Below are 24,162 nucleotides of genomic sequence, written 5' to 3'. Positions count from 1 at the left end.
ACTTTCTATGTAATCGTTGTTGTAAAAACAGCAAGCAGCAAAATTACTTCCAAATTAATAAGTAAACTGCAAATGTTAAGGATTCTTTGTATAAAGTGTATATAGACTTTTGAGAGTACAGCGTTGCTGAAAGCTGCAGTCTTGTACCCATTTCACTACCACATAGAGTAACAACATTCTTTATTTACGTCGTAAACGCAAGCGACTACGATCACTTTGCCTATTTAATAAACTATTGTAGATGTTGAATAGGTTCTTTAATTGTTTTGTTAAACTGGAGACTGTATGAAGACTAATCGTACAGTGGTAGTTTCAGAATATGAGAACCTCAACCATGCGTTGGAAAGATAAACAACGGGATACCATTCAAGCTCTAAACTATTTATGTCGTGTAACAGAAGCTAAAAATTGGATTGAAGAATGCCTAGATGCCGATTTGGGACCCATTTCTAATTTCGAACAGTCTTTGCGAAACGGCGTCGTACTGGCAAAGTTGGTTTTACGGTTTCAACCGTTTAGACGCTTCCGAGTGTTTGAATCTGATGAGCTACAGTTTCGTCACTCAGACAACATCAATAAATTTCTTGGTTTCATAGCCGACATAAACCTTCCTGAGATATTTCATTTTGAGCTCACTGATATTTATGAAGGAAAGAATCTACCGAAGGTTATATATTGTATTCATGCTCTTTCATTCTTTTTATCAATGCAAAACTTAGCTCCTCCCTTGGTACGGATAAACGAGGATTTGAACTTCGCCGATGATGATGTTGCCCAGATTGTCCGAAGACTGCAACAATCAAATGCAACGCTACCAAACTTCACTGCTTTGAATAGTGATTTTATGCTACGTGCTAGTCCTTCGCTCTCCCCTTCCCACCACGCTACTAGCTCTCCCAAGCATGCACGTACTCGGTCTCAAGACTTATCCGACTCAGGATCTGCCTTTTCTTCCCCTTTAACATCTCCATATAAGCTAAAGGAAGAAGAGGCACGAAGTCCGATTTCCTCACCTTCTTCTCATAGAAGAACTAAATCCTCTCTCCCTTCATTAAACAGCTTTCAGTCAAACGCTTCTCCTTCATCTTTTCCAAAACTTAACGGATTTGAAGATCCATTTTTTCAACCGCCGCCACCTTCGTCTTTACGTGATTCTCCAAGTCCTTCTTTTTTTACGACATTTTCTCCTACTCGACGACGAGAAGTTCTTTTCTCACATTACAATCCTTACCACCAAATAGAACGTACACCCATTCCAGATCATGTTTTAAATGGCGTTCAAGCTTGCTGCCGTGGTGTGATAGCAAGAGTCAAGCTTGTAGACGTATTGCAATCCTTAGCAGAACAAAGCACTCATGTTGAAACTTTTCAGGCTATGGTAAGAGGATATTTATCTCGGTCAACGTACAAGATTAATGAGAGTGCGTATGAGGAAATGGTTAGGTGGACCCTAATGCTATACCGACTATTCAAACCGGAAACTATGCCGGGATGCAATATGCCAGTACTTCGAAATGAAAGTTTGCTTTCAGTCCCAAAACTACAAGCTGTTATTCGTGCAGGGTTTTACCGGAGAAGCCATTCTTCTATCTTGGAAAGTTTAAAGGATAATACCGCTTCCTTTACTTTAATTCAATCAAGTGCCCATGGTTACTTGACCCGCCATAATATTGTCAATATGCTAGACGATCTTTATCATTACATACCTTCATTTATTCAATTCCAAAGCCTTTTGCGTGGTGCTTTGTTTCGCAATCGTTCAAATCGCATTTCAAGAGAACTGAATTCATTCCCTGCTTCGTTCCATGCTATATGTAGAGGGTTTTCCACAAGAAGGAAGTTTCATAACTTAAGGTCTTCTTTATATTCCCACTCTTCTTCTTTTACCATTTTGTCAACTTTATCGAGAGGATACTTACTGCGCAATATTTATAAAACACGCTTGAAGCAATTACAATGCTTATCAACTTCATTAGTTCCGTTACAATCACTTTGTCGAGGCTTGTTGTCACAACGGTCACAGTTGACCTTACTAGAGGAGCTATATTCTCGTTCAGCTTCTTTTACTACATTGCAATCTTACATTCGAGGAATCCTAACAAGGATTTCTGTTGCAAAACTAAACATATATCTTGTCAAACATTCTAGGGATATCCTTTCCATACAATCTGCTGTAAGGGCTGTTTTACTTCGAGACGATGTGAACTTCATTGAGATCCAGTTAGAATCTTGCCAAGACGAGATCTTAGCTTTACAGTCCACCATTAGAGGCTGCTTGGCAAGAAGTAACTTTACGAGGAAATTACAAAGCTTTCATCAGAAAATGGAAAATCCGATAATGGCGAAATCTGTCTATCGTGGTCGTCAGGAGGGTCTTGCATATCGTGAACTAGCTACCGCTAGGAATCCCCCCGTTATGACGGTGAAAAACTTCGTTCATTTACTGGATGACAACAATTTTGACTTTGAAGAAGATATCTGCATTGAAAATATGCGCAAAGAAATTGTGAAATTCGTCCGCGAAAATGAAACAATTGAAGAACACATTAGTGAATTAGATGTCAAGATTGCACTTTTAGTAAAGAACAAAATCAGTCTTGACGATGTTTTAAAGCACCACAATAAGTATAAACCAGGAAAACAGGTATCTGACTACATTGCTAATTCCCGTTCTATGAAAACACTTAACAATTCCAGCAGACGTTACCTTGATCTGGTCCAATGCTTTTTTTACGTGTTGCAAACTAACGAAATCTATATCACAAATTATTTACATCTTATAAAGAGAAGTAATCCTGATTTCGCGCAATTGAGGCATATTACGTATTTAATTTTACAGATCTTTGGTTACGCATCAAACAGACGCGAGGAAGTCTTGTTTTTAAGATTGATGACAAACGTATTAAACATGGAAGTTAGTCAAGCTGAAACTAACGAAGACCTTCTAAACAACGAGTCTATATGGAAAGTTTTGCTGATGGGCCTGTTGGGAAATATTAGGGATGCCAAGCTCTGGAAATCAATGCTCAGCCGCATGCATAAAATATTAGTCTACGATGAAAGAATGGATTTCGAAATAAATCCTGTAGCATTGCTGAAACAATTTGAACCAAATCGCAGGGATCTTTCAGAAAACCCCAAGGTTGCTTTAAATGTCGCTATGCAACACTCTCCAACTAGGAACCTTTATGTGGGTCGATTGCGAGAACTAAGGAAATTATGTCAGTCATTTATAGTCGCATTATCTAGGAACATCGAAAGCTTTCCTTATTCACTTTGCTACGTTGCCTCTCAGCTGAAGTTATCTTTAGAATCGAATTTTCCTTCAGCTAGCAAGGAATGGGTCTTTGGTATTATAGGACGCTTCGTTTTCGATAATTACATCAAGCCTCTGTTAATTTCACCGGATAATTATAAATTGGTGGAAGGCCATATAAACGCTCTACAAAGAAAAAATCTCAATTGCTTCTCAGATATTCTATCGGAAATATTCAGTGTAGAACCTCGTGACTCACGACAACTAGGCTTCTTAAGACCTTTATCAGAGTTTATTGAAGTATCAAAACAAGATATTGTAATCTTTCTGGAGCATTTAACTGATGTCGTTGATCCAGAAACTTATTTCGAATTTGATGGGTTTGAAGATATTGTAAGCACCAGACGACCCGTTATTTATATGAAACGAGACGACATCCTTAATATATATACACAAATATCACGCGCTTCAGATTTGATTGCTACTGATTCACCAAATGATCCGCTACGAGCCGTGATAAATGAGATGGGATCGACATCACCAAAAGATTATGAATTTTTGGAGAGTGAAACTGATGTTAAATTAGAGTTAAGTCCGCGCTTTTGCACCGTAGAGGACCCTGTTGCTGAAGAAAGATCACTAATAGTGCAAACCAAGCGTTATATATTCTTTATTATTAGAGTGCAAAACGGATCTAGCCTAATGGATATTTTAGTGAAGCCTGTCACCGATGAAAATGAGGAAACTTGGCGTGAACTTTTGGCCGTAGAAGCGGAAAGAAACCAAAAGTTCGAAGCGTTTGACGATACACTATCTTCTATTTCTTTTGCCGAATTGAAATACTTGGCATTAACTAATGTCTTAGAATTAGAGAATCTCGGGTTTGCAAGTCGATCTAATAATTATCAAGACATTGTTAACTCCATTGCTCTCGATATCCGTAATAAATCAAAGCGTCGACTTCAACGGCAACGTGAACTAGATTTTGGTCGTCAAAGCTTGCTGAGCTTGAAGGATAAACGGGCTTTTCTGGATTCACAACTGAAAAGTTATAACGAATATATCGAGCAAGCTATGGAAACTCTTCAATCCAAGAAAGGAAAGAAAAAACTTATACCTTTCTCAAAACAGTATTTTCACATGCGTGAATTGAGAAAATCTGGTAAAGTTCCTCGATTCGGATCATTCAAGTATACTGCCACGAAACTCTATGACCGAGGTATTCTAGTTTCTATGTCTCACTTGCCTCACTATGATAAATTGTATATCACTATATCTGCGGACGAAGTTGGAAAATTCACTTTGGAAGCTAGTAGCAATGCGGTCAAAGTTACCAGCCCTAGATGTGATCTTCAACTGGATGATCTTCTTTCAGCTCAATATAATAAAGTACTTACTATAGACGTTTTGGAAGGAAGGCTAAAGTTCAACACGAATATGTTCTTGCATCTGATTTTTTCTCGGTTTTACTCTTGATGTTTACACGAAAGATCTTAATAGTATCGACGCATATAATTATCGGACTTTTGGTAGATGCTCCTAAAATTATCTACTCAAATTTTGAAGCATACAGAAATTTCATGGCTTATTTATGGTTCAACTTATACTTCTCATGTATATACAAACATACGTACTCACTCTTTTATTTACAATAGCATCTAAGTTTTTATAAGATTCAATATAATACAAATTGACTTTCTAGTTTCATCGCAGTGTTAAAATTTCTACTATTTCCGTTCTTGAAAATGATAATTATACAGTATTAAATTATCGTTGTACGCATTTGTACAAGCTCATCGATAACGAGCCTTAAAAATCTGAAATGCTCGTTAACAGTTTACGATAACGTGCTACGGTATCGCACACAAAACACAAAACACTCCACCATAAATTACTTTACTGCCACTAAAAAGTTGACATTAACCTGCATAGATGGCGTCGTTACCACCGGGGAATCCACCTCCTCCGCCTGGATTTGAGCCTCCAAATCAACCTCCACCACCCCCTCCTGGGTATGCTAAGAAGAAAAAACCAAAAGCACCAGTTCCTGGCGGTAATTTGGAAAAGCACTTGAGTGAGCGTAACCGAAAATGGCACGCTTCCCAAAAAAGTAAGTTTGGACCTAAAAGGAAGCAAGGTTTTGTTCAAACGGAGAAAGCTGATCTTCCTCCCGAACACTTACGCAAAATTATGAAGGAGCGCGGCGACATGGCATCTAAAAAGTTTCGTGCCGATAAGCGTTCCTATTTGGGTGCACTTAAGTATTTACCTCATGCTGTTTTAAAATTGCTTGAAAATATGCCAATGCCATGGGAAGAGTACAGAGAAGTACGTGTTCTGTACCATGTTACAGGTGCTATTACTTTCGTGAATGAGAGCCCCCGTGTAATTGAGCCTCATTATATAGCACAATGGGGATCCATGTGGGTTATGATGAGACGAGAAAAGCGTGATAGAAAAAATTTTAAACGTTTACGATTTCCTCCATTTGATGATGAGGAACCCCCATTTTCAATTGATCAGCTACTAGATTTAGAGCCCTTAGAGGGCGTGCGTATGGACCTAGATGAAGAAGAAGATGCACCTGTCTATGATTGGTTTTATGATACCCGTGCTCTTGAGGATACTCCTCACATCAATGGTCCTACTTATAGAAAATGGCATCTAAATCTTCCGCAAATGGCGAATCTACATCGTCTATCGTATCAGCTTTTAAGCGATTTAAGAGATGATAATTATTTTTACTTGTTTAATGATCAAAGCTTCTTTACTGCGAAAGCTTTGAATGTGGCGATACCTGGTGGACCCAAGTTTGAACCATTATACAAAGATGAAGCCCCTGAAACCGAGGACTGGAATGAATTTAATGATATTTATAAACTTATTATTAGACAGCCGATTCGAACAGAATACAGAATTGCTTATCCTTTTTTGTATAACTCTAGAGCCAGAAGCGTCGTACTGAGTGAATATCATCAGCCTACAAATGTATTCATTCCACCGGAAGACCCAGATTTGCCCGCCTTTTTCTGGGATCCATTAATTAATCCTATAACTTCACGCCAGTTACGATCTCAGGAACTTCCGATTTCACATGAGGATGAAACACTTAATAACGAGGACGAATTTGAGGTTCCTTTCGATCCATTCTTCGTTGATGAAGACTTGGAGTTTGAGCATACTGCTAATGCGTTGACGTTGTGGTGGGCTCCTTATCCCTTTAACAAACGTTCTGGTATCACCAAGCGAGCACAAGATGTGCCCTTGGTAAAGCAATGGTACTTGGAACATTGTCCACCTAACCAGCCGGTTAAAGTTCGTGTATCATACCAGAAGCTGTTAAAGTCACATGTAATGAATAAGCTTCATACACCTCATCCAAAATCGCATACAAACAGGAATTTGTTTAGACAGTTAAAGAACACCAAATTTTTTCAGAGTACAACCATTGACTGGGTTGAAGCTGGTCTTCAAGTTTGTCGTCAAGGTTATAACATGCTTCAATTATTAATCCACCGCAAGGGTCTTACTTACTTGCATCTGGATTATAACTGTAATCTAAAACCAACTAAAACTCTCACAACCAAGGAAAGAAAGAAGTCGAGATTTGGTAATGCTTTTCATTTGATGCGAGAAATTCTCCGACTTACGAAATTGATCGTGGACTCTCATGTCCAGTATCGTTTAGGAAATATTGATGCTTACCAGTTAGCCGATGGTTTGCATTATACCTTTAACCATATTGGTCAACTAACAGGCATGTATCGTTATAAGTATCGCTTAATGAGACAAATCCGAGCTTGTAAGGATTTGAAGCATTTAATTTATTATCGTTTTAACACTGGACCTGTTGGTAAAGGACCCGGTTGCGGATTTTGGGCTCCAAGTTGGCGTGTTTGGCTTTTCTTTTTGAGAGGTATCGTTCCTTTATTAGAGCGTTGGTTGGGTAATTTGCTTGCTAGACAATTTGAGGGTCGTCATGCCACTGGTGTTGCTAAACAGATTACGAAGCAACGTGTTGATTCTCATCAAGATTTGGAATTGAGAGCAGCTGTCATGAACGATATTCTTGATATGATTCCTGAAGGTATTCGCCAAGGCAAAAGCAAGACTATTCTACAACACTTGAGTGAAGCTTGGAGATGTTGGAAAGCTAATATTCCTTGGAAGGTTCCAGGATTACCGGCTCCTATAGAAAATATGATCCTTCGTTATGTGAAATCGAAGGCTGATTGGTGGACTTCAGTCGCTCACTTTAATCGGGAACGTATTCGTCGTGGCGCAACTGTTGACAAGACAGTAGCGAAGAAGAATTTGGGAAGACTAACTAGATTATGGCTGAAGGCAGAGCAAGAACGACAGCACAATTACCTGAAAGACGGACCTTATGTTACAGCTGATGAAGCCGTCGCTATATATACCACTGTCGTTCATTGGTTAGAAAGCCGCCGTTTTCAGCCAATTCCCTTTCCCCCGTTGTCTTACAAACATGATACTAAACTTCTAGTTTTAGCACTGGAAAGATTAAAGGAGGCATATTCCGTTAAAGGCCGCTTAAATCAGTCTCAAAGAGAAGAATTGGCATTAGTTGAACAAGCTTATGACAACCCTCATGAGATGTTATCCCAAATTAAGAGACGTTTACTTACGATGCGGACTTTTAAGGAGGTTGGCATTGAATTCATGGATATGTACTCCCATCTAATTCCAGTATATTCTGTTGATCCAATGGAAAAGATTTGCGATGCCTATTTAGACCAATACCTATGGTTTGAGGCAGACCGCCGTCATTTGTTCCCTTCTTGGATTAAACCTGGTGATTCTGAACCTCCCCCGCTTCTCGTATATAAGTGGTGCCAGGGAATTAATAATTTAACTGATGTTTGGGAAACCCAAAATGGTGAATGTAATGTATTGATGGAGTCAAGTTTATCGAAATCGTTTGAAAAAGTTGATTTAACACTTTTAAATCGACTTTTGTCATTGCTTATGGACACTAATCTTGCATCTTACGCGAGCGCTAAAAACAATGTCGTGTTGTCTTACAAGGATATGTCTCACACGAATTCTTATGGATTAGTTCGCGGTCTTCAATTTTCAAGTTTCATCTGGCAATTCTATGGACTAGTATTGGACTTGCTCATTCTGGGTCTTCAGAGAGCTACTGAGATTGCTGGCCCCCCTGAATCACCCAATGATTTTTTGCACTTCAAAGATCAGGCTACAGAGTGTAAACACCCAATTCGTCTATATACAAGATATATTGATCGTATTTACATAATGTTCAGGTTCAGTGCGGATGAAGCTCGTGAATTAATCCAACGCTTTTTGAATGAGAATCCAGATCCTACAAATAGCAATATTGTCAACTATTCAAAAGGAAAGAAGAATTGTTGGCCAAGGGATGCCCGTATGCGTCTGATGAAGCACGATGTTAATTTAGGCCGTGCAGTCTTCTGGGAAATACGTAATCGTTTGCCCCGTTCGTTGACCACTCTGGATTGGGAGGACACATTTCCTAGTGTTTACAGCAAAGACAATCCCAATTTGTTGTTTGCTATGGCTGGATTTGAACTTCGAATCCTTCCTAAAGTCAGACAAAATGAAGAATTTACTTTACGAGATGGTGTTTGGAACTTGACGAATAACTTAACCAAAGAAAGAACAGCGCAAGCATTTATTCGTGTCACTGACGAAGACATTAAAAAGTTTAGCAACCGTATTCGTCAAATCCTCATGTCTTCTGGTTCAACCACATTTACGAAGATTGCTAACAAGTGGAATACAGCATTAATTGCTTTAATGACTTACTATCGTGAAGCTGCCATTTCGACTCCGGAATTGTTGGACGTGCTTGTGAAATGCGAATCTAAAGTTCAAACTCGAGTAAAAATCTCTCTCAATTCTAAGATGCCTAGCCGGTTTCCACCAGCTGTATTCTATTCACCCAAAGAACTTGGTGGCTTAGGTATGCTTTCAATGGGTCACGTGTTAATTCCGCAATCCGATTTACGCTGGTCTAAACAAACCGATACTGGCATTACTCATTTCCGAAGTGGTATGACAACAAATGGCGAGCATTTAATTCCCAATTTATATCGCTATATTCAGCCTTGGGAGTCTGAATTTGTGGATTCTCAGCGTGTTTGGGCCGAGTATGCAATGAAAAGACAAGAAGCCTTACAACAAAATCGAAGGTTGACATTAGAAGATTTGGAGGATTCATGGGACCGCGGTATTCCAAGAATCAATACATTGTTCCAAAAAGATAGACACACTCTTGCATATGACAAGGGTTGGCGTATCCGAACCGAGTTTAAACAATATCAGTTGCTTAAAAACAACCCCTTTTGGTGGACTAGCCAAAGACATGACGGAAAGCTATGGCAGTTAAACAACTATCGTGTCGATGTCATACAAGCCCTTGGTGGTGTTGAAGGCATTTTAGAACATACAATGTTCAAAGCAACTGGGTTCCCTTCATGGGAGGGTCTGTTTTGGGAAAAAGCATCTGGCTTCGAAGAATCAATGAAGTTTAAGAAGCTTACAAATGCCCAACGTTCAGGTTTAAATCAAATTCCCAATCGAAGATTCACTTTATGGTGGAGTCCAACAATTAACCGGGCCAACGTGTATGTAGGTTTTCAGGTTCAGTTGGATTTGACGGGTATTATGATGCACGGAAAGATTCCTACTTTGAAGATTTCTCTTATTCAAATCTTCCGATCTCATCTTTGGCAAAAAATTCACGAATCAGTCGTTTGGGATCTTTGTCAAGTATTTGACCAGGAGTTAGAGTCTTTGCAGATAGAAACTGTTCAGAAGGAAACCATTCACCCAAGAAAGAGTTATAAGATGAATAGCTCTTGTGCTGATATATTATTGTTTGCTGCATATAAGTGGAATGTTTCACGTCCATCTCTTCTTAATGATAATCGTGATGTTCTTGACAATACGACAACTAATAAATATTGGGTGGATGTTCAACTTCGTTTTGGTGATTATGATTCCCACGATATTGAAAGATACACTCGTGCGAAGTTCTTGGATTATAGTACGGATTCTCAAAGTATTTATCCGTCACCAACAGGTGTTTTGATCGGTATCGATTTGTGTTATAATATGCATAGTGCTTATGGTAATTGGATCCCAGGAATGAAACCCTTGATCCAACAGAGTATGAACAAAATCATGAAGGCAAATCCTGCCCTTTATGTTTTACGTGAACGTATCCGAAAAGGTTTACAGCTCTATGCTTCCGAGCCACAGGAACAATATCTCTCTTCTTCAAATTACGCTGATTTATTTAGCAATCAGATACAACTCTTTGTTGATGACACTAACGTCTACCGTGTAACAATCCATAAGACTTTTGAAGGTAACTTAACCACTAAACCCATTAATGGTGCTATATTTATTTTCAACCCAAGGACTGGTCAATTATTTTTGAAAGTTATTCATACATCTGTTTGGGCAGGTCAGAAACGTCTTGGTCAACTGGCGAAGTGGAAGACTGCTGAGGAAGTCGCAGCTTTAATTCGTTCATTACCTGTTGAGGAACAACCTAAGCAGATTATTGTCACACGTAAGGGTATGCTTGATCCCTTGGAGGTTCACCTTCTTGATTTCCCGAATATTACAATCAAGGGAAGCGAACTTCAACTTCCTTTCCAAGCTATCATAAAATTGGAAAGAATAAACGATTTAATTCTTCGAGCCACTGAGCCACAAATGGTACTCTTCAATTTATACGATGATTGGCTTCAATCAGTATCATCTTACACTGCATTTTCTCGTCTTATATTGATATTACGTGCTTTAAATGTTAATCTTGAGAAGACCAAACTTATTCTTCGTCCGGACAAGTCAATTATTACGCAAGCTAACCACATTTGGCCCAGCTTGGATGATCAGCAATGGTTAGATGTCGAACCCCAGCTTCGTGATCTAATTTTAGCAGATTATGCCAAGAAGAACAACGTAAACGTTGCTAGTTTAACAAACTCTGAAGTGCGCGATATTATCTTAGGTATGGCAATTTCAGCACCCTCTTTACAGCGTCAACAGATTGCTGAGATTGAAAAACAAGGTCGTGACAATGATCAGGTTACAGCAGTAACGACTAAAACCACTAATATACATGGTGATGAAATGGTTGTTACAACGACATCAGCGTACGAAAATGAAAAGTTTTCTAGTAAAACAGAATGGAGAAACCGTGCCATTTCTTCTACTAACCTTCATCTTCGAACGAAGAATGTCTATGTTAACTCTGATAACATAAGTGAAATTGTACCTTATACTTACGTCTTACCGCAAAATCTGCTTAGAAAATTTGTGATGATATCAGACCTTCGTACACAAGTTGCTGGTATGTTATACGGAAAAAGCCCTTCTGATAATCCCCAGATTAAGGAGATTCATTGTATTGCTATGGTCCCTCAGCTGGGTAGCCTCAAGAATGTTCAAATTCCATCTAAGCTCCCCGAAGATATGCAACTTCCTATTTTGGATGATTTAGAACCTTTGGGATGGGTCCATACTCAAAGCTCCGAGTTACCTTATCTATCTTCTGCCGACGTTACTACGCATGCCAAATTAAGTTCCCAACATAAGGAATGGGCAGGAAAATCGATTGCATTAACAGTCAGTTATGTGCCGGGCTCAATCTCTCTGGCAGCGTATGGTGTTACTGATGAAGGAATCAATTGGGGCAGTAACAATATGGATATGAACAGTGATGAGGCTGTAGGATTCAACCCTGAGATGGGTCAAAAGTGTCAACTTTTGCTGTCTGACAGGATTCAAGGGTTCTTTTTAACTCCTGAGGAGGATGTTTGGAACTACAATTTCAATGGTGCAAGCTTTAGTAGTAATATGTCATACGGCATGAAATTGGATGTTCCGCTCTCATTTTTTGCTTTGGAGCACAGACCTACGCATGTTATCAGTTATACTGAAATGGAAGGTAATGATCAGTTCGAAGAAGACATGCCTGATGCGTTTGCTTAAAAAGAATAGAAAAGCCATACCTTTATGGTGCACATTGTAAATTAGGGATTCTCTGAGTTTTATCGAGGGTAATGAAAAACGAAAAGTTACTATTCTTGGGATAAACTACAACTTTTGATAATGTATAAAATATTTAGGTGATTAGTTTTATGATTTTAGAAATATTATCTACGTTTTGTTTATAACAATGATTTGCTTTGTTTATAATACACGAGTATCCAAAAAAAGGTAGTGAATTGTTCATTATTATCCTAAGCATGTTACTCCACAACCAGGGACAGGACATAGTTGGCCTTCTTCTGCCGTATCATGAAAGAACCAATCCCTCAAACAACTTTCATGGCCCAAATGTCCACAACCATAACATGAAGTGACAATACCATTTAAAGGTAACTCACAAAAACAGCATCTCTCAAGCTTTGAATAAACGTTCACATGATCAAGAGAGATATTTTTCGTAAGAGGCGTTGAACTTGACCTGTAACCAAACGACAAATCGCGATTTGCTGAATATTTATATTTTACAACCTGTGAGGAATGTTTAACGACGTATGACGCTTCACAAAACAATCCCATACGCCGCAAAAGGCCCACATAGCTGTCTATCAAATCATCCAGTTGAGGATGGGGAATGTTGATAGGTAATGAGGAAAACAATAAATAAATTGAAGCACCAGTTTGTACATCTGTTTCATCAATGCATTGTAAAATAGAAGATGTCACCACGTCTATCAATTCTGTAGGAGGTGGTTCTTCGGCACCAAAGGAAATTTGATTATTGAAGTAAGAAGTACGTCTAGACAGACTTCCCACGCTTGCAGTAGGATCACGGGATTTGTTCGACGCGGATGTTATAGAGTCTTGCCGCATAGAATTAGGCACGTCGTACTGCGAATGAGCAGAAACGTTGGAAGCGATCGAACCGAAATGTAAGGAGGAGATACTATTCCTACCTCCTTGGAAAGACGGAACACCATCTTTACGAGAATCCATGGATGCGCCGTGTTCTGTTTTTTGATTTAAGCTTTTTGAAACAGCTTTATCCAGGTTATCCTCGTAATCTACAGAAAGTATTGATGAGCTGAGAGACGAACTGGATAGTAATGATTCAAAGTAATCATCAGAGAGTGCATCAGATTTAATTGAAGACTGCTTACTATTTTCTGATGTGTTTTTTTGTGAACCAGACTGTGAACTTCCTTCTAAGAACGAACATTCATAGTCGTCCATCAATAAGAACTGCTCTTTATGACTTGGGCTAAGAGAGGAAAAAAACAAGAAATCCCACATCGCTTGAGCTTCGTAAGCGCCGAAATGGGAAGCCAGTTTGGCATTTTGGCGGCAAGCAGTACTGATTTCGCCAGCAAGCTGATAAGACTTTGCAAGCTCAACAAAATTATGACAAATATCGGGAAATAAAGAAGTGGTGCTCAATTGGATATTATCTTTAAGAGAAAAAGATTCCGGAAGATTATTGGAATTCTGTTTCGACAAGTTCAATTCCTGCTTTGCATGCAGTGCGGTCCTTAGAGAGCTTATATTACTTTCACGGGAAGGAGTTCGATGAACCTGGGGACGAGAATCGGCAGTCTTTTTGTTATTTGAAGAGATAGCAATCCAACCATTAGTAGACCACGACACAGCGGAGGAAGGCATTAAATCTATGTAACTTATAGCATCATTTGGACGAGACTGGGAAAGAACCCCATCACGACTGGACGATAAAAGAACATTTGGAGAAATCCATTGTAAGGCGGTTACGTTATTTTCATGATGGGTGAGGCTACGATGGGGAACATAGGGCCGAGGAACGTCCCAGAGGTTTATAGTATCATCACCCAAGAGGGAGGAGCTGGCCAGTCTACGGGTAGCATTATTATCCTCGGAGGGTTCCCAACGCACAAGATTCACAGGGGCGATTGTATTAATAGTAGAGACCGCTTTACGTTGATTGTTGTTGATATCCCAAATACGGATTGATTTATCCCGTCCACAAGAAGCGAGTAGAGAGCCATTCGGTGTATAATCTATACACAATGCAACTCCATTATGAGCAGAAAGCTTTAGAGAGGGACTTTTACTGTAACGTAAATCCCATTTTTGGACAGTACCATTATCGTAGGCAACGACGAATTCATTAATTCCAGAGGGAGAGAATGCGACATCTCTGGCAGCTTCTGAATTTCCACGAAAATTTTGGGAAGAGTGAGGTTCACGAAAGTCCCACAACTTTGTTAGGCCGTCCTGCGACGCTGTTAAAATGTATGAAGAATGGAATTTGGAGACGTCGATACTATGAATGGCTCTTGAGTGTTCAGTAAATTTAGAAATAATTTGAGAAGAATCAATATCCCAAACATTTAAGTCACCTAAAGGGGAGCAAGTAAATAGATAATTTTCGGAAAAGGTGTTTCCCCATTTGACATCATTACAGGAGATGTTCTTTTCGTGGATATTTCCAGAAGAAAAGTTTTTAATTCGAATAGGGGCTCTAGTGGGATTTGGATTGAGAGCGAGAATTTCCAAGAGTTCGCGGCCAGCGATTGCGAATTTGGTAAAGTCAGGACTAGTGGATAGTGAATTGACGCTTCCTTGAGTTTGAAGAGCCCAATCCTGGTAGTCGAAAAGGGGTTTCTGTGTCCTAGACGAATACGTCGCAGCGACCTTGGAATAAGTGATTGCAGGTTTGGAGGAAAACGAACTTTTCGACATGGAAGCAATTCTTGAACGTTTAAATATAGAAAATTAGAAGTTTTGACATAAAGCAAAGAAATATGGGAAAATATCCGCTCGTGCACCAGAATAAAAAAGTGAACCGAAAATTGGTTGACTTTTTTTTTTTTTTTTCTTTACGTCTAAATGTACGTAAAACGAATAATTTAAATAAAGTAAAACAAAAACAAAAACGAAAAGAAATTCGACGAAACAAAAGATATGATAGAAAGAGGAACCTTTTTAATTCTCGTCAAAGGAAATCAATGTACATAAATCAATTCCGAGAAATCATAGCGTGCAGAATTGTGATTACTTTTAATAGGCGCTAAACAAGCAAAGTAAAGGAAATGCTCACAAGATTGCTACGGGAATGCTCACACAGTCAAAGGAGGAAGGATGACACAACAGACGAGAGGATGAGAATGAAACAAGGAAACTGGGATTTGGTCTGGTTCAACGGAAACCAATACAAAAGGAGAGGAATGTTTGAGTTGAAATGGAAGATGAATTCTCTTTGTACAGCTCGTCGTTTCCAAAAGATGATGGTCTACATTTGTTCTTAGGGTAGCGGTGTTGCTTTTCTATAAAGACGGTATGGAAGGACACCGCGGTTGGTCGTAACACGGTATTGAGGGGAAGGTATGAAAAGAAGAAAGAAAGAAAGAAGAAAACGAGCAGCTGGTATGATTAGAAAAGAGACGTTTAGAAGACGGTTTGTTATGTAAAAGGAATACGAACCATCCTTGGATTTTTCTGTGCTCTTCTTGCAAAGTAGTTTAGAGAGGATATACCTTTACACATATCAAGAAAGTCCCGGGTAGCTCAATCGGTTTAGAGCGTCTGACTCTTAAGAAGATCATCAGAAGGTTGCGAGTTCGAGTCTCGCCTTGGGAGTTGTTTTTATTTTTGCTGTTTGGTGACCGAGTACGGTGGTTTCTTTTTTCTTTTTTTTTATTTTTATTTATTTTTTTTGTGTTTATAGAATTTATGATTGGAATGGAATCTTTTGTTTCATGAATGTTTGAATGCTGTGCTTTACGAATGCGCAGGATATTTCGTTGGAAAGGGTTTTTGCTCACATATGATAAACTTGGGTTTCACATACCAAAAAGAAAAGAGTCTTCGTGACACATAGAAAAGGGATTGTCAGTAAATAAAACAGAATATCAAAAAAATAATAAAAAAACAAATCTTTACAAGACAAAAGATTGGAACGTGGAAAGCGATTGCGAACAGACTTGCGACGAAACGACGAAAACAAAAACGCATAAAGAAATATCGGAAATGTCGAAAGAATTAGAACAGGAAGCTCGTGCATGGATTGAGCAAACGTTAAACATTACGTTGAATGCAAAGGAAGAGCTATTAGAAGAATTACGGTCAGGAGTGTTGCTATGTCAAATTTGCAAGCAAGTACTAGGGGGAAACATTCGTTATAAAGAATCCAATATGCCATTTGTTCAAATGGAAAACATTTCAACGTTTATAAACTTTGCTCAGCAAGTGGTTGGAGTGCCATCGCAAGATATGTTTCAAACAGCAGATCTGTTTGAACGTCGAAACGATGAACAAGTGTTACGGGCGATTCATTCGTTTTCTCGATATGCGGCAAAGAAGTATCCAAACAAAGTACATGGATTAGGACCAAAGCTGGCAGACAAGAAACCTCGTACATTTTCACCGCAGCAGCAACGAGTTCTGCGAGAAGGAACGCATAGTCTTCAGTATGGAAGTTATGATGGACCTACTCAGGGAAGTGAAAAGATTACATTTTCTTCTAGAAGAGATCCTACGGGAAACATTTACTAAAGCATGAATGTAGAATAGAGATTATGAAGAGTAATGAAATGGTATTAAAGAAAAGCAACAAGCAAGAGAGGAATGGACTAGATTATTTTATTTTTTTTTATTTTTTTTTTATTTTTATTTTCATATTAATTCTGATTTTAAAATAATTTTATAAAAACTAACAAACAAATGCATATCAACCCCCATTGGAACATATATCTATAGTAGGAAGCGTGCCCCCATAGTCCTTTGTGGGGGCATGGTTCTGTGGGAACAGGTCCTAATGGGGGTACAAAATGGGGGTACAAAAACTTGCAAGTTGGATTGACTTGTTTTTCGAAATGTCCCCACAAAGGACTTTGATATTTGCTGTGGGGGTCTTGTTTCACCTAGGTTGGTAGGAGAATGGAGAGAGTCGGCAAAGACGAGAGAGAGAGAGAGAGAGAGAGACGAATTTCATAAAAGTTTCATTTCAATTTCAACTTTAGTTGTAAAGAGCGACGCAAGCTAGCGACCCAACTTTCCCAACTTTCAACCAGCACAACTCCAAGGCTCACAGAGCTGTTTTCCTGCTTCGTTCTCTTCATCAGGCCTATACTTTACCATGCTGAAAACAACCACCTCGGTTCCTAAATACCTTAAAGTTGCTGAACTTGTCATTGGAGAAGGAATGCGGAGAAAACATTCATTTGACACAAATGATTGGTAACTTGGTTTCACGAGGGAATCACATGAAGGAAAACCTCGGTAAATAAAAGAATGTGGTTGAAACGCTTTTTTTTTCTTCATCATCTTCATCATTATTTTTTTCATTTCTTCTTATTTCTTTAGTCATTTTCATCTCTCTCCTTCCCTACGTCCCGTCCCTTTCTTTGTTCAACCCACACTCCACTTTTCGTCTCCGTCTCTTGTCTCGAATCTCACACCCACGTTTTCTTTCTTTCTTGTTCGTCATTTGTCATTGATAAACTCTGTCTTTGTCCCACTTGATCTTTTTCTTTTTGATTGGTTGGTTTCTTTTATCCCGATACATTCTTCCGACTCATTTACCAATCATCGTTTTCTATCTTACGTTTATCCCTTGATAAATTTCATCACTTTTTATCATTCTTTTTGACTGGCTTTTAGATCCGGTCCCGCAAGAATTGATCCTTTTCACCCTTGCGTCATGTTTTTCCGGTGTTGTTGTTGTTTGTTGTTACTTTGGTTGAATTTGCGATTTTAAAAAATTCGTCGATTCTTTTTTTTTTTTGTAGTTTTCTCGTTTTGTTGAGGATTTCTTTTCTTTTCTTTTTTTATAAATAATTCACGTTTTTTATTTTCTTTTTCATTCTCATTTTCTCACTTTCCTTCCCCCTTGAAACAGTGTCATTTGTCTTTTGGCGTCGTTTTCATCTTTTTCCCCTGTCATTCAGCCGCCGTCGCAATAAACAAAGAAAACCAAACCAGACACATCTTAATTCAATTTGATTCAATTTGATTCAATTCAAATGAAATCCATTGTAAAAAATAAAATAAAATAAATCAAACAAAATCCAATCAAATAATTCTTCTTTTTTCTTCAAGTCTTTTTTCAACTCTTTCAACTAGTATTCGTCTTTGTAGTTTCCTTTCAAAACAAAGACCCGCGAAAAAGGGATCGTGAAAAAAAAAAAAAAAAAAACTCCATTCTTACATTGTTACACTGCTACGCTGCGCGAATTTGTTCTTCCGATCCCGGTCGCTGCTGCAAGTGTTGTTCGATACTACACAACCGTTTTCTTTCTTTATTACATCAACCAGAGTCATATAAAAAGGCAACGATCGAAACATATGAAACTTGCTTCCCTCAAACAACGACATCCCATCATAACATCGTCACTCCAAGAATTACAGCCAACAGTGTTGCCATTGTCTGTACTTGGAATTTTTTCGTATTCTTTTTATTCATTAATTTTTTTTTATTGTCTTTTGTGATTTTTGTTTCTGTTTTTAACGAAACTTAATCCATTTATCTCACATCCCACTTTTTTGTGAGGATTCTCTGTTTTCTCCGTATACATTACAAAAATATTTTCCATCTTCGGATTTCTTACTTTTACCACATTCACTTTTTTTGGTAGAAAAAATTTTCTCCTTTTTTTGGTAAGTTTTTTTGGTTTGCTTTGGTTTGGTTTTGTAAAAGAAAAAAGAATAAAAAGAGTTTGAAAGCGAAAAGTGAAAAGTGAAAAGTGCAAAGGATACGAAAGGAGAGGAGAGGAAAGAACAAAAAAAAACAAAAACAAAAGAAAAAGAAAAGAAAAGAAACCTAAAAGTTGAAATAAATCCTGACATTTCTTTTTCTTTTTCTTTTTCTTTTCTCTAACATTTCCTTTCTTTTGCTTTCGTTTCCTTTTTACTTTTCTACCTCTTGAATCTCTTTCTTCTCTTACATTCCTTTCTCTCTTTTCCCTCTTTTCCCTCTTTTCCCTCTTATCCTCTCTAACCCTCTTGTTTAGTTTACATTACATCTTTCATCATGGAAGCGAATCTCGAACAAGCCGTCAAAAAGCTCATCAGCGACTTTGAATGTCCCACTGATGCTTTAAAGAATGCCATGGAGGATTTCGACGAACTTCGCAAGAAGGGTCTTGAAAAGGACGACGAAATGCTTGCTATGGCCCCTGCCTACATCAGCAGTGTCCCCACCGGTGAAGAAAAGGGTGACTTCTTGGCCCTTGACTTGGGTGGTACCAACTTGCGTGTCTGTTGGGTCCGTCTTCTCGGTGAAGGCAAGTACGATATGAAGCAAAGCAAGTCCACTTTACCTAGAGAAATTGTCCGTAACGAATCCGCTCAACCTTTGGTTGATTTCATCTGCGATCACATCGAACTTTTCATCACCGAAAACTTCCCTGAAAAGATCGGTGTTTCCGAAGAAGAATACCTTCCCATGGGTTTCACCTTCTCTTACCCCATGAGTCAACGTTCCATCGTTGATACTACCCTTATTCGCTGGACCAAGGGCTTCAACATCCCCGAAGCCATTGGCCTCGACTTTGGTTCCACCTTGACCCAAGGCATGAAGGACCGTAAGCTTCCCGTCGTCATCGAAGCCGTCATCAACGATACCGTTGGTACCCTTGTCACCCGTGCTTATACCTCCAACGCCTACAACACCATCATGGGTGTTATCTTCGGTACTGGTTCCAACGGTGCTTACGTCGAAAACGCTGCCGAAATCCCCAAGCTCACCAACGCCGGCAACAAAGAAAAGATGCTCATCAACATCGAATGGGGTGCCAGTAACTTCAAGAGCCTTCCTGCTACCCGTTACGACTTGCTCCTCGATCACGACACTCCTAACCCTGGTCGTCAAATGTTTGAAAAGCGTGTTTCTGGTATGTATTTGGGTGAACTCTTCCGTCGTGCCTTGTTCCACTTGATCAAGGTTTACAACTTTAACAACGGTATCATCCCTCCCTCCGTCACCGACTCTTGGTCCCTTGAAACCTCCGTGCTTTCTCGCATTGTCATCAACCGTTCTGCTGAAAACGTCAAGGAAGTCCTTCGTCCTTACGGTATCCGCTTCCGTGACGACAACGAGGCTTTGCTTATTTATGATGCTGCTTACTGCATCGGCCGTCGTTCTGCCCGTATCTCTGCCGTCCCTATTGCTTCCCTTTACCTCTCTACTGGCCATGCTGGTAAGAAGGCTGACATTGGTGTTGACGGCTCTTTGGTTGAGCACTACCCCAACTTTGTCAATATGCTCCGTGATGCTTTGAAGGATCTTCTTGGTGAGGATGAGAAGAACATTACCATTGGTATCGCTAAGGATGGTAGTGGTATCGGTGCTGCTCTTTGTGCTTTACAGGCTGTTAAGGAAAAGTAAATTAACTGTGATCTATGTGTTGTTGAGTCTTAAGGTAAAAGAATTTATGTTGTTTAATTTCATTTCTTTACAATTTTTAACGAAAACATGGGCGGTCCAATGTCCACTTTTCGTTTTGTACTAGATATTATGGCAGGTAAATCAGTAATAGAGTAGAAAATATTCAGTAGAAAAATAATAATACAAGAAATAAAAAAATACATATAAATACTTTGAATACATTGTTGTAATATGGTTCTTCTCAAAAAAAATAGATATAATTAAGAAAACAAATAAAGGGGGCAAGAGTTTTCAGTCTCCGTACTTGCAACATATCTACAGTAATCTTTCCGTTAAAAATTAATTAATAAAAAGAGTATAACAACGAACGAAAGGGATTTGACACGCTTCCATCATAGCAAACATTGAACCACATTCACCAAGTTGTGTTTAGTTCACTGTGGGCCAAGCAAACAAAAGACACTTTTCTCTATTCTTGTTAACATCACAAAAATATATTAACCCCCTTTCTCTTTTGAGATTAACTTTTTTGCATCTACAGACCACTATTCGTATTGTACGCTTAAGTAGTTTTTGGTTTTTTCACTCCGTATTTACTCCTGGAAGAAACACGTCCTACAACACCAGCAATGTCGTACACGCCTCGGATAATGTGATACTGGACACCAGGACAATCTTGCGCTCTACCTCCTCGAACTAGCACGACAGCATGCTCTTGAGCATTGTGACCAATTCCTGGGATATAGGCTGTAACAAAACGGCCAGAAGAGAGACGAACTCTTGCAACTTTACGAACAGCAGAGTTTGGCTTCTTTGGCTTTACTGTAAACACACGCGTACACACGCCGCGTCTGAAGGGTCCACCTTCAAGTGATAATGACTGCTGTTGCTTCGCGTTTGAAGCATTCTTGTTCTTCTTTTTCATAGACTGGTTTAGGGTACGCATTAAAATGGACGAATTTTGAAAAGAACGAACATTTGGAATACTCAATGCACTCGGTATGCTGGGTATTCTATTGAAAATTCTGGGTATTTGTCTCGCATTAAAAATAGGCAGCAGAGACCTCTGAAAGAACAGCATTACTGGAAAAAAAGAAGAGAGATACAAAAAATAAATAGTCAAAAGGTCTCTTAAACTACGGTTAAAGAAACACTTAAATGAGAAGGCGGCACGTAGTAAGAATATGGCAAGGTCCGCTTCCATTCATGAGGTAACAGGACCAGTTGTTACTCACAACTTGAAAAAAGAATGTTAAGTTGATTTTTTTTATGGTTAATTGGAAGTATACGTTTTTTTATATATATTTAAAGTATATAATAATTATAATAGTGAAAATTAAAAAAAAAAAAAGTTTACCCAGTATACAAGCATATCAAAAGACTTACTTTTCAAGTACTTCAAAGGCAATTGTAAATGCTTCTTGGATAAAAGGGGAGTAAGAAGTCGCAGATTTCGTTCAATAAATAATTCATTCTTTTTATTGCTTTGGTCTCGAGTTATGTCCTTTCTCTGTCTCTGGTCCTTGGGCCGCCCTATAAGGCACTGTACTCACTCAAAGACCTGTCTAACCCTGTCACACTAACTCGATCTTTTTTTATTAACCATTGCTTCCTTTTTGGACCTTTTCTATTCAGGTTTATTGTATTCATTCGTTCAGAAAATCTCTAAAAGAACCTGATCCAGCATGAAGTCGACTTTATGCCGTTTGGCAAAAGCTACAAAAGCGAGTAAGAAAACCGGCCCCGGTGTTCGTGATGAGTCTGTGCAGCTTTTGAGAAGTACATTGTATGAAACTCCTTATAAAACCACTTTACACATGGACAAGGAATCGTGGAAAAAGCATGAAATTATCAATAGAGCCTGGGGCATACATCAGAGTAGGAAGCAAAAAGAAATCAAAAATTTATATGACAAGCAATTTCAAGCTATGCAAGAAGCCTGCGAAGAGCTTCGCTTAACCAGCGAAAATTTGTTTAATGCCGCTATGACCGGATCAAAGAGTCGGAGATTCCCTATTCAGACACGGATACCCACAGAAACTCCTCCAAGAGCTGTGAATTAATTTTTGGTTTAGCATGTGTTTCATGTTTTACAATTTTTGCAACAGAGGTGCACAACTTTAGAGCGAGTGTGAATTGGTACAATAAATTCATGGGCCTTTTCTCTTTGCTAAACATTTAATTACAGGAAAGCGTCATAGAAATGTGTTTAAAATAAAGCCATAATATTATTAAGTAAAAGTTTTTCCCCTCATACACCCTGTTTTGATATCCAAAAGTAAAAAGTAAACTCCAGTTCCTTCTTCTATTCCAATCGAAGACTTTTAATTAATTAACACTGTACCAAACAAACCTTGCTTCGCAAACCGAACCAATTAAAAGATGAAAATATAATACATATTCGTAGATACATCGCCAATTTTCCTAAAGCCAGAATCTACGTCTATCAGATTCTTCTCCGGCATTGCTTTCAAAGAAGACTTCGCCTTTCTTATTATCCCAAACTCCTCTTTGAACCATTCTTAAGCGCATAGTAAAACGTGGTCCTAATTCCTGCAAACCTGTACCAATGCCATCTGGTCGATTAGATCTTTCTCGGAAATCGTAACGGTGACGACGGAAGAAAAGAAAATCACGTTGGCAGTGAATAGTTACAACTTGTCGACCCTGAATCTGGGGTTGCTGGATAAATAAAGACTGGAAAGCGCGAGCTACTGTTAAACCCAATCGAGTACTGAAGTTGTTAATAATAAGTTCTGGAATGTGACCACTCGAACGACCATGGTTGGAAATCTCCTGTGCTGACTGAATACTGGAAAGAGTAAAGTAAAAAGAGGGTCCACTTGGCAAATGAATTAAAGTGAGAGCGTTAGTCTGTTTGCGATCTTCATTCAAGACAATCAAATCAGTATAACCACGTTTAGTAGCCGCTTCAGCAATTTCATGGATTTCAATATTTCCAGTTCGTTTACGGAATTCTGCATTGGGAAAGCAGTCCAATAATTCAGAAGCAAAGTCATAGCATTTTCGTGAAGCACGTTTGCTTGTAGTTACCAATAATTTGGGGAATCTTCTCTCCTCATTAAAATAGGCAGCAAATTCATCGTCTTGGATTTCGGCCTGTACCTCTTCATCTGGTTCATCTTGCAAAACCGTCTGATCGTAAACTCGCTTGGATTCAATGGTTTCTGGTACATTTTCAGCAAGACGGGCAGCTTTCTTTTCTGGCTCCTTTTCTTCTTCTTTGGCCCTATCCTTTCGCTTTTCCAATTTTTCTTTCTTTCTTCTTTGTAGTTCTTTCAAATATAATTGCTGACGAACAATTTTATTCTTGATTGGTCCCATTTTTCTGTTTTTTTGATAACAATACCCAGTCTAAATGTCTTTCGGAAAGCCACAAGGAAGTGCTAAGAGCTCAAGCACCTATGCAATTTTTTTTATATCAAAAATATAATATTAACTAAGATAGACCAGGGATTTGGCTCTATAAATCAAAAGTAGATGAAACTGAAAAAAGCAGAGGATTTGTTGGTGTCAA

General features: G+C 38.8%; 9 protein-coding genes and 1 non-coding gene across 10 annotated transcripts; 6 read left to right on the top strand and 4 right to left on the bottom strand.

Moving 5' to 3' along the window:
* Nucleotides 1–136: 136 nt before the first annotated feature.
* Nucleotides 137–4,961, top strand: SOCG_00733 (uncharacterized protein). The gene has a single exon (XM_013163153.1). It carries the CDS (start codon nt 320–322, stop codon nt 4,730–4,732), a length of 4,413 nt encoding a protein of 1,470 aa, XP_013018607.1. The 5' UTR covers nt 137–319; the 3' UTR covers nt 4,733–4,961.
* Nucleotides 4,962–5,156: 195 nt separating this feature from the next.
* SOCG_00732 (U5 snRNP complex subunit Spp42) lies at nt 5,157–12,456 on the top strand. Its single transcript, XM_013163152.1, has one exon. It carries the CDS (start codon nt 5,189–5,191, stop codon nt 12,266–12,268), a length of 7,080 nt encoding a protein of 2,359 aa, XP_013018606.1. The 5' UTR covers nt 5,157–5,188; the 3' UTR covers nt 12,269–12,456.
* On the bottom strand, nt 12,409–16,048 carry SOCG_00731 (WDR24 family WD repeat protein). Its single transcript, XM_013163151.1, has one exon. The coding sequence runs from the start codon at nt 14,978–14,980 to the stop codon at nt 12,515–12,517; it is 2,466 nt and encodes an 821-aa protein (XP_013018605.1). The 5' UTR covers nt 14,981–16,048; the 3' UTR covers nt 12,409–12,514.
* SOCG_16305 lies at nt 15,795–15,877 on the top strand. Its single transcript has one exon. It is a non-coding gene; the product is annotated as a tRNA-Lys (tRNA).
* SOCG_00730 (SM22/transgelin-like actin modulating protein Stg1) lies at nt 15,963–16,852 on the top strand. The gene has a single exon (XM_013163150.1). The coding sequence runs from the start codon at nt 16,268–16,270 to the stop codon at nt 16,790–16,792; it is 525 nt and encodes a 174-aa protein (XP_013018604.1). The 5' UTR covers nt 15,963–16,267; the 3' UTR covers nt 16,793–16,852.
* Nucleotides 16,840–19,170, bottom strand: SOCG_05738 (uncharacterized protein). The gene has a single exon (XM_013164085.1). The coding sequence runs from the start codon at nt 19,082–19,084 to the stop codon at nt 18,767–18,769; it is 318 nt and encodes a 105-aa protein (XP_013019539.1). The 5' UTR covers nt 19,085–19,170; the 3' UTR covers nt 16,840–18,766.
* SOCG_00729 (hexokinase 2) lies at nt 18,520–20,823 on the top strand. Its single transcript, XM_013163149.1, has 2 exons — nt 18,520–18,895; nt 19,249–20,823. Exon 2 carries the CDS (start codon nt 19,269–19,271, stop codon nt 20,622–20,624), a length of 1,356 nt encoding a protein of 451 aa, XP_013018603.1. The 5' UTR covers nt 18,520–18,895; nt 19,249–19,268; the 3' UTR covers nt 20,625–20,823.
* Nucleotides 20,823–21,813, bottom strand: SOCG_00728 (30S ribosomal protein S12). Its single transcript, XM_013163148.1, has one exon. The coding sequence runs from the start codon at nt 21,703–21,705 to the stop codon at nt 21,187–21,189; it is 519 nt and encodes a 172-aa protein (XP_013018602.1). The 5' UTR covers nt 21,706–21,813; the 3' UTR covers nt 20,823–21,186.
* Nucleotides 21,814–22,145: 332 nt separating this feature from the next.
* Nucleotides 22,146–22,882, top strand: SOCG_00727 (ribosomal protein subunit L28). Its single transcript, XM_013163147.1, has one exon. It carries the CDS (start codon nt 22,310–22,312, stop codon nt 22,685–22,687), a length of 378 nt encoding a protein of 125 aa, XP_013018601.1. The 5' UTR covers nt 22,146–22,309; the 3' UTR covers nt 22,688–22,882.
* On the bottom strand, nt 22,829–24,137 carry SOCG_00726 (brix domain-containing protein Rpf1). Its single transcript, XM_013163146.1, has one exon. It carries the CDS (start codon nt 23,967–23,969, stop codon nt 23,049–23,051), a length of 921 nt encoding a protein of 306 aa, XP_013018600.1. The 5' UTR covers nt 23,970–24,137; the 3' UTR covers nt 22,829–23,048.
* Nucleotides 24,138–24,162: the final 25 nt, after the last annotated feature.

This window comes from Schizosaccharomyces octosporus, assembly GCF_000150505.1.
Source record: "Schizosaccharomyces octosporus yFS286 unplaced genomic scaffold supercont6.2, whole genome shotgun sequence".
Taxonomy (NCBI): domain Eukaryota; kingdom Fungi; phylum Ascomycota; class Schizosaccharomycetes; order Schizosaccharomycetales; family Schizosaccharomycetaceae; genus Schizosaccharomyces; species Schizosaccharomyces octosporus.
This window is presented reverse-complemented; position numbering and strand designations above follow the sequence as displayed.

Excerpts from the sequence above, each read along its gene's own strand:
- SOCG_00733 (XM_013163153.1), top strand. The coding sequence starts at position 320 with ATGAGAACCTCAACCATGCGTTGGAAAGATAAACAACGGGATACCATT.
- SOCG_00732 (XM_013163152.1), top strand. The coding sequence starts at position 5,189 with ATGGCGTCGTTACCACCGGGGAATCCACCTCCTCCGCCTGGATTTGAG.
- SOCG_00731 (XM_013163151.1), bottom strand. The coding sequence starts at position 14,980 with ATGTCGAAAAGTTCGTTTTCCTCCAAACCTGCAATCACTTATTCCAAG.
- SOCG_00730 (XM_013163150.1), top strand. The coding sequence starts at position 16,268 with ATGTCGAAAGAATTAGAACAGGAAGCTCGTGCATGGATTGAGCAAACG.
- SOCG_05738 (XM_013164085.1), bottom strand. The coding sequence starts at position 19,084 with ATGTCAGGATTTATTTCAACTTTTAGGTTTCTTTTCTTTTCTTTTTCT.
- SOCG_00729 (XM_013163149.1), top strand. The coding sequence starts at position 19,269 with ATGGAAGCGAATCTCGAACAAGCCGTCAAAAAGCTCATCAGCGACTTT.
- SOCG_00728 (XM_013163148.1), bottom strand. The coding sequence starts at position 21,705 with ATGCTGTTCTTTCAGAGGTCTCTGCTGCCTATTTTTAATGCGAGACAA.
- SOCG_00727 (XM_013163147.1), top strand. The coding sequence starts at position 22,310 with ATGAAGTCGACTTTATGCCGTTTGGCAAAAGCTACAAAAGCGAGTAAG.
- SOCG_00726 (XM_013163146.1), bottom strand. The coding sequence starts at position 23,969 with ATGGGACCAATCAAGAATAAAATTGTTCGTCAGCAATTATATTTGAAA.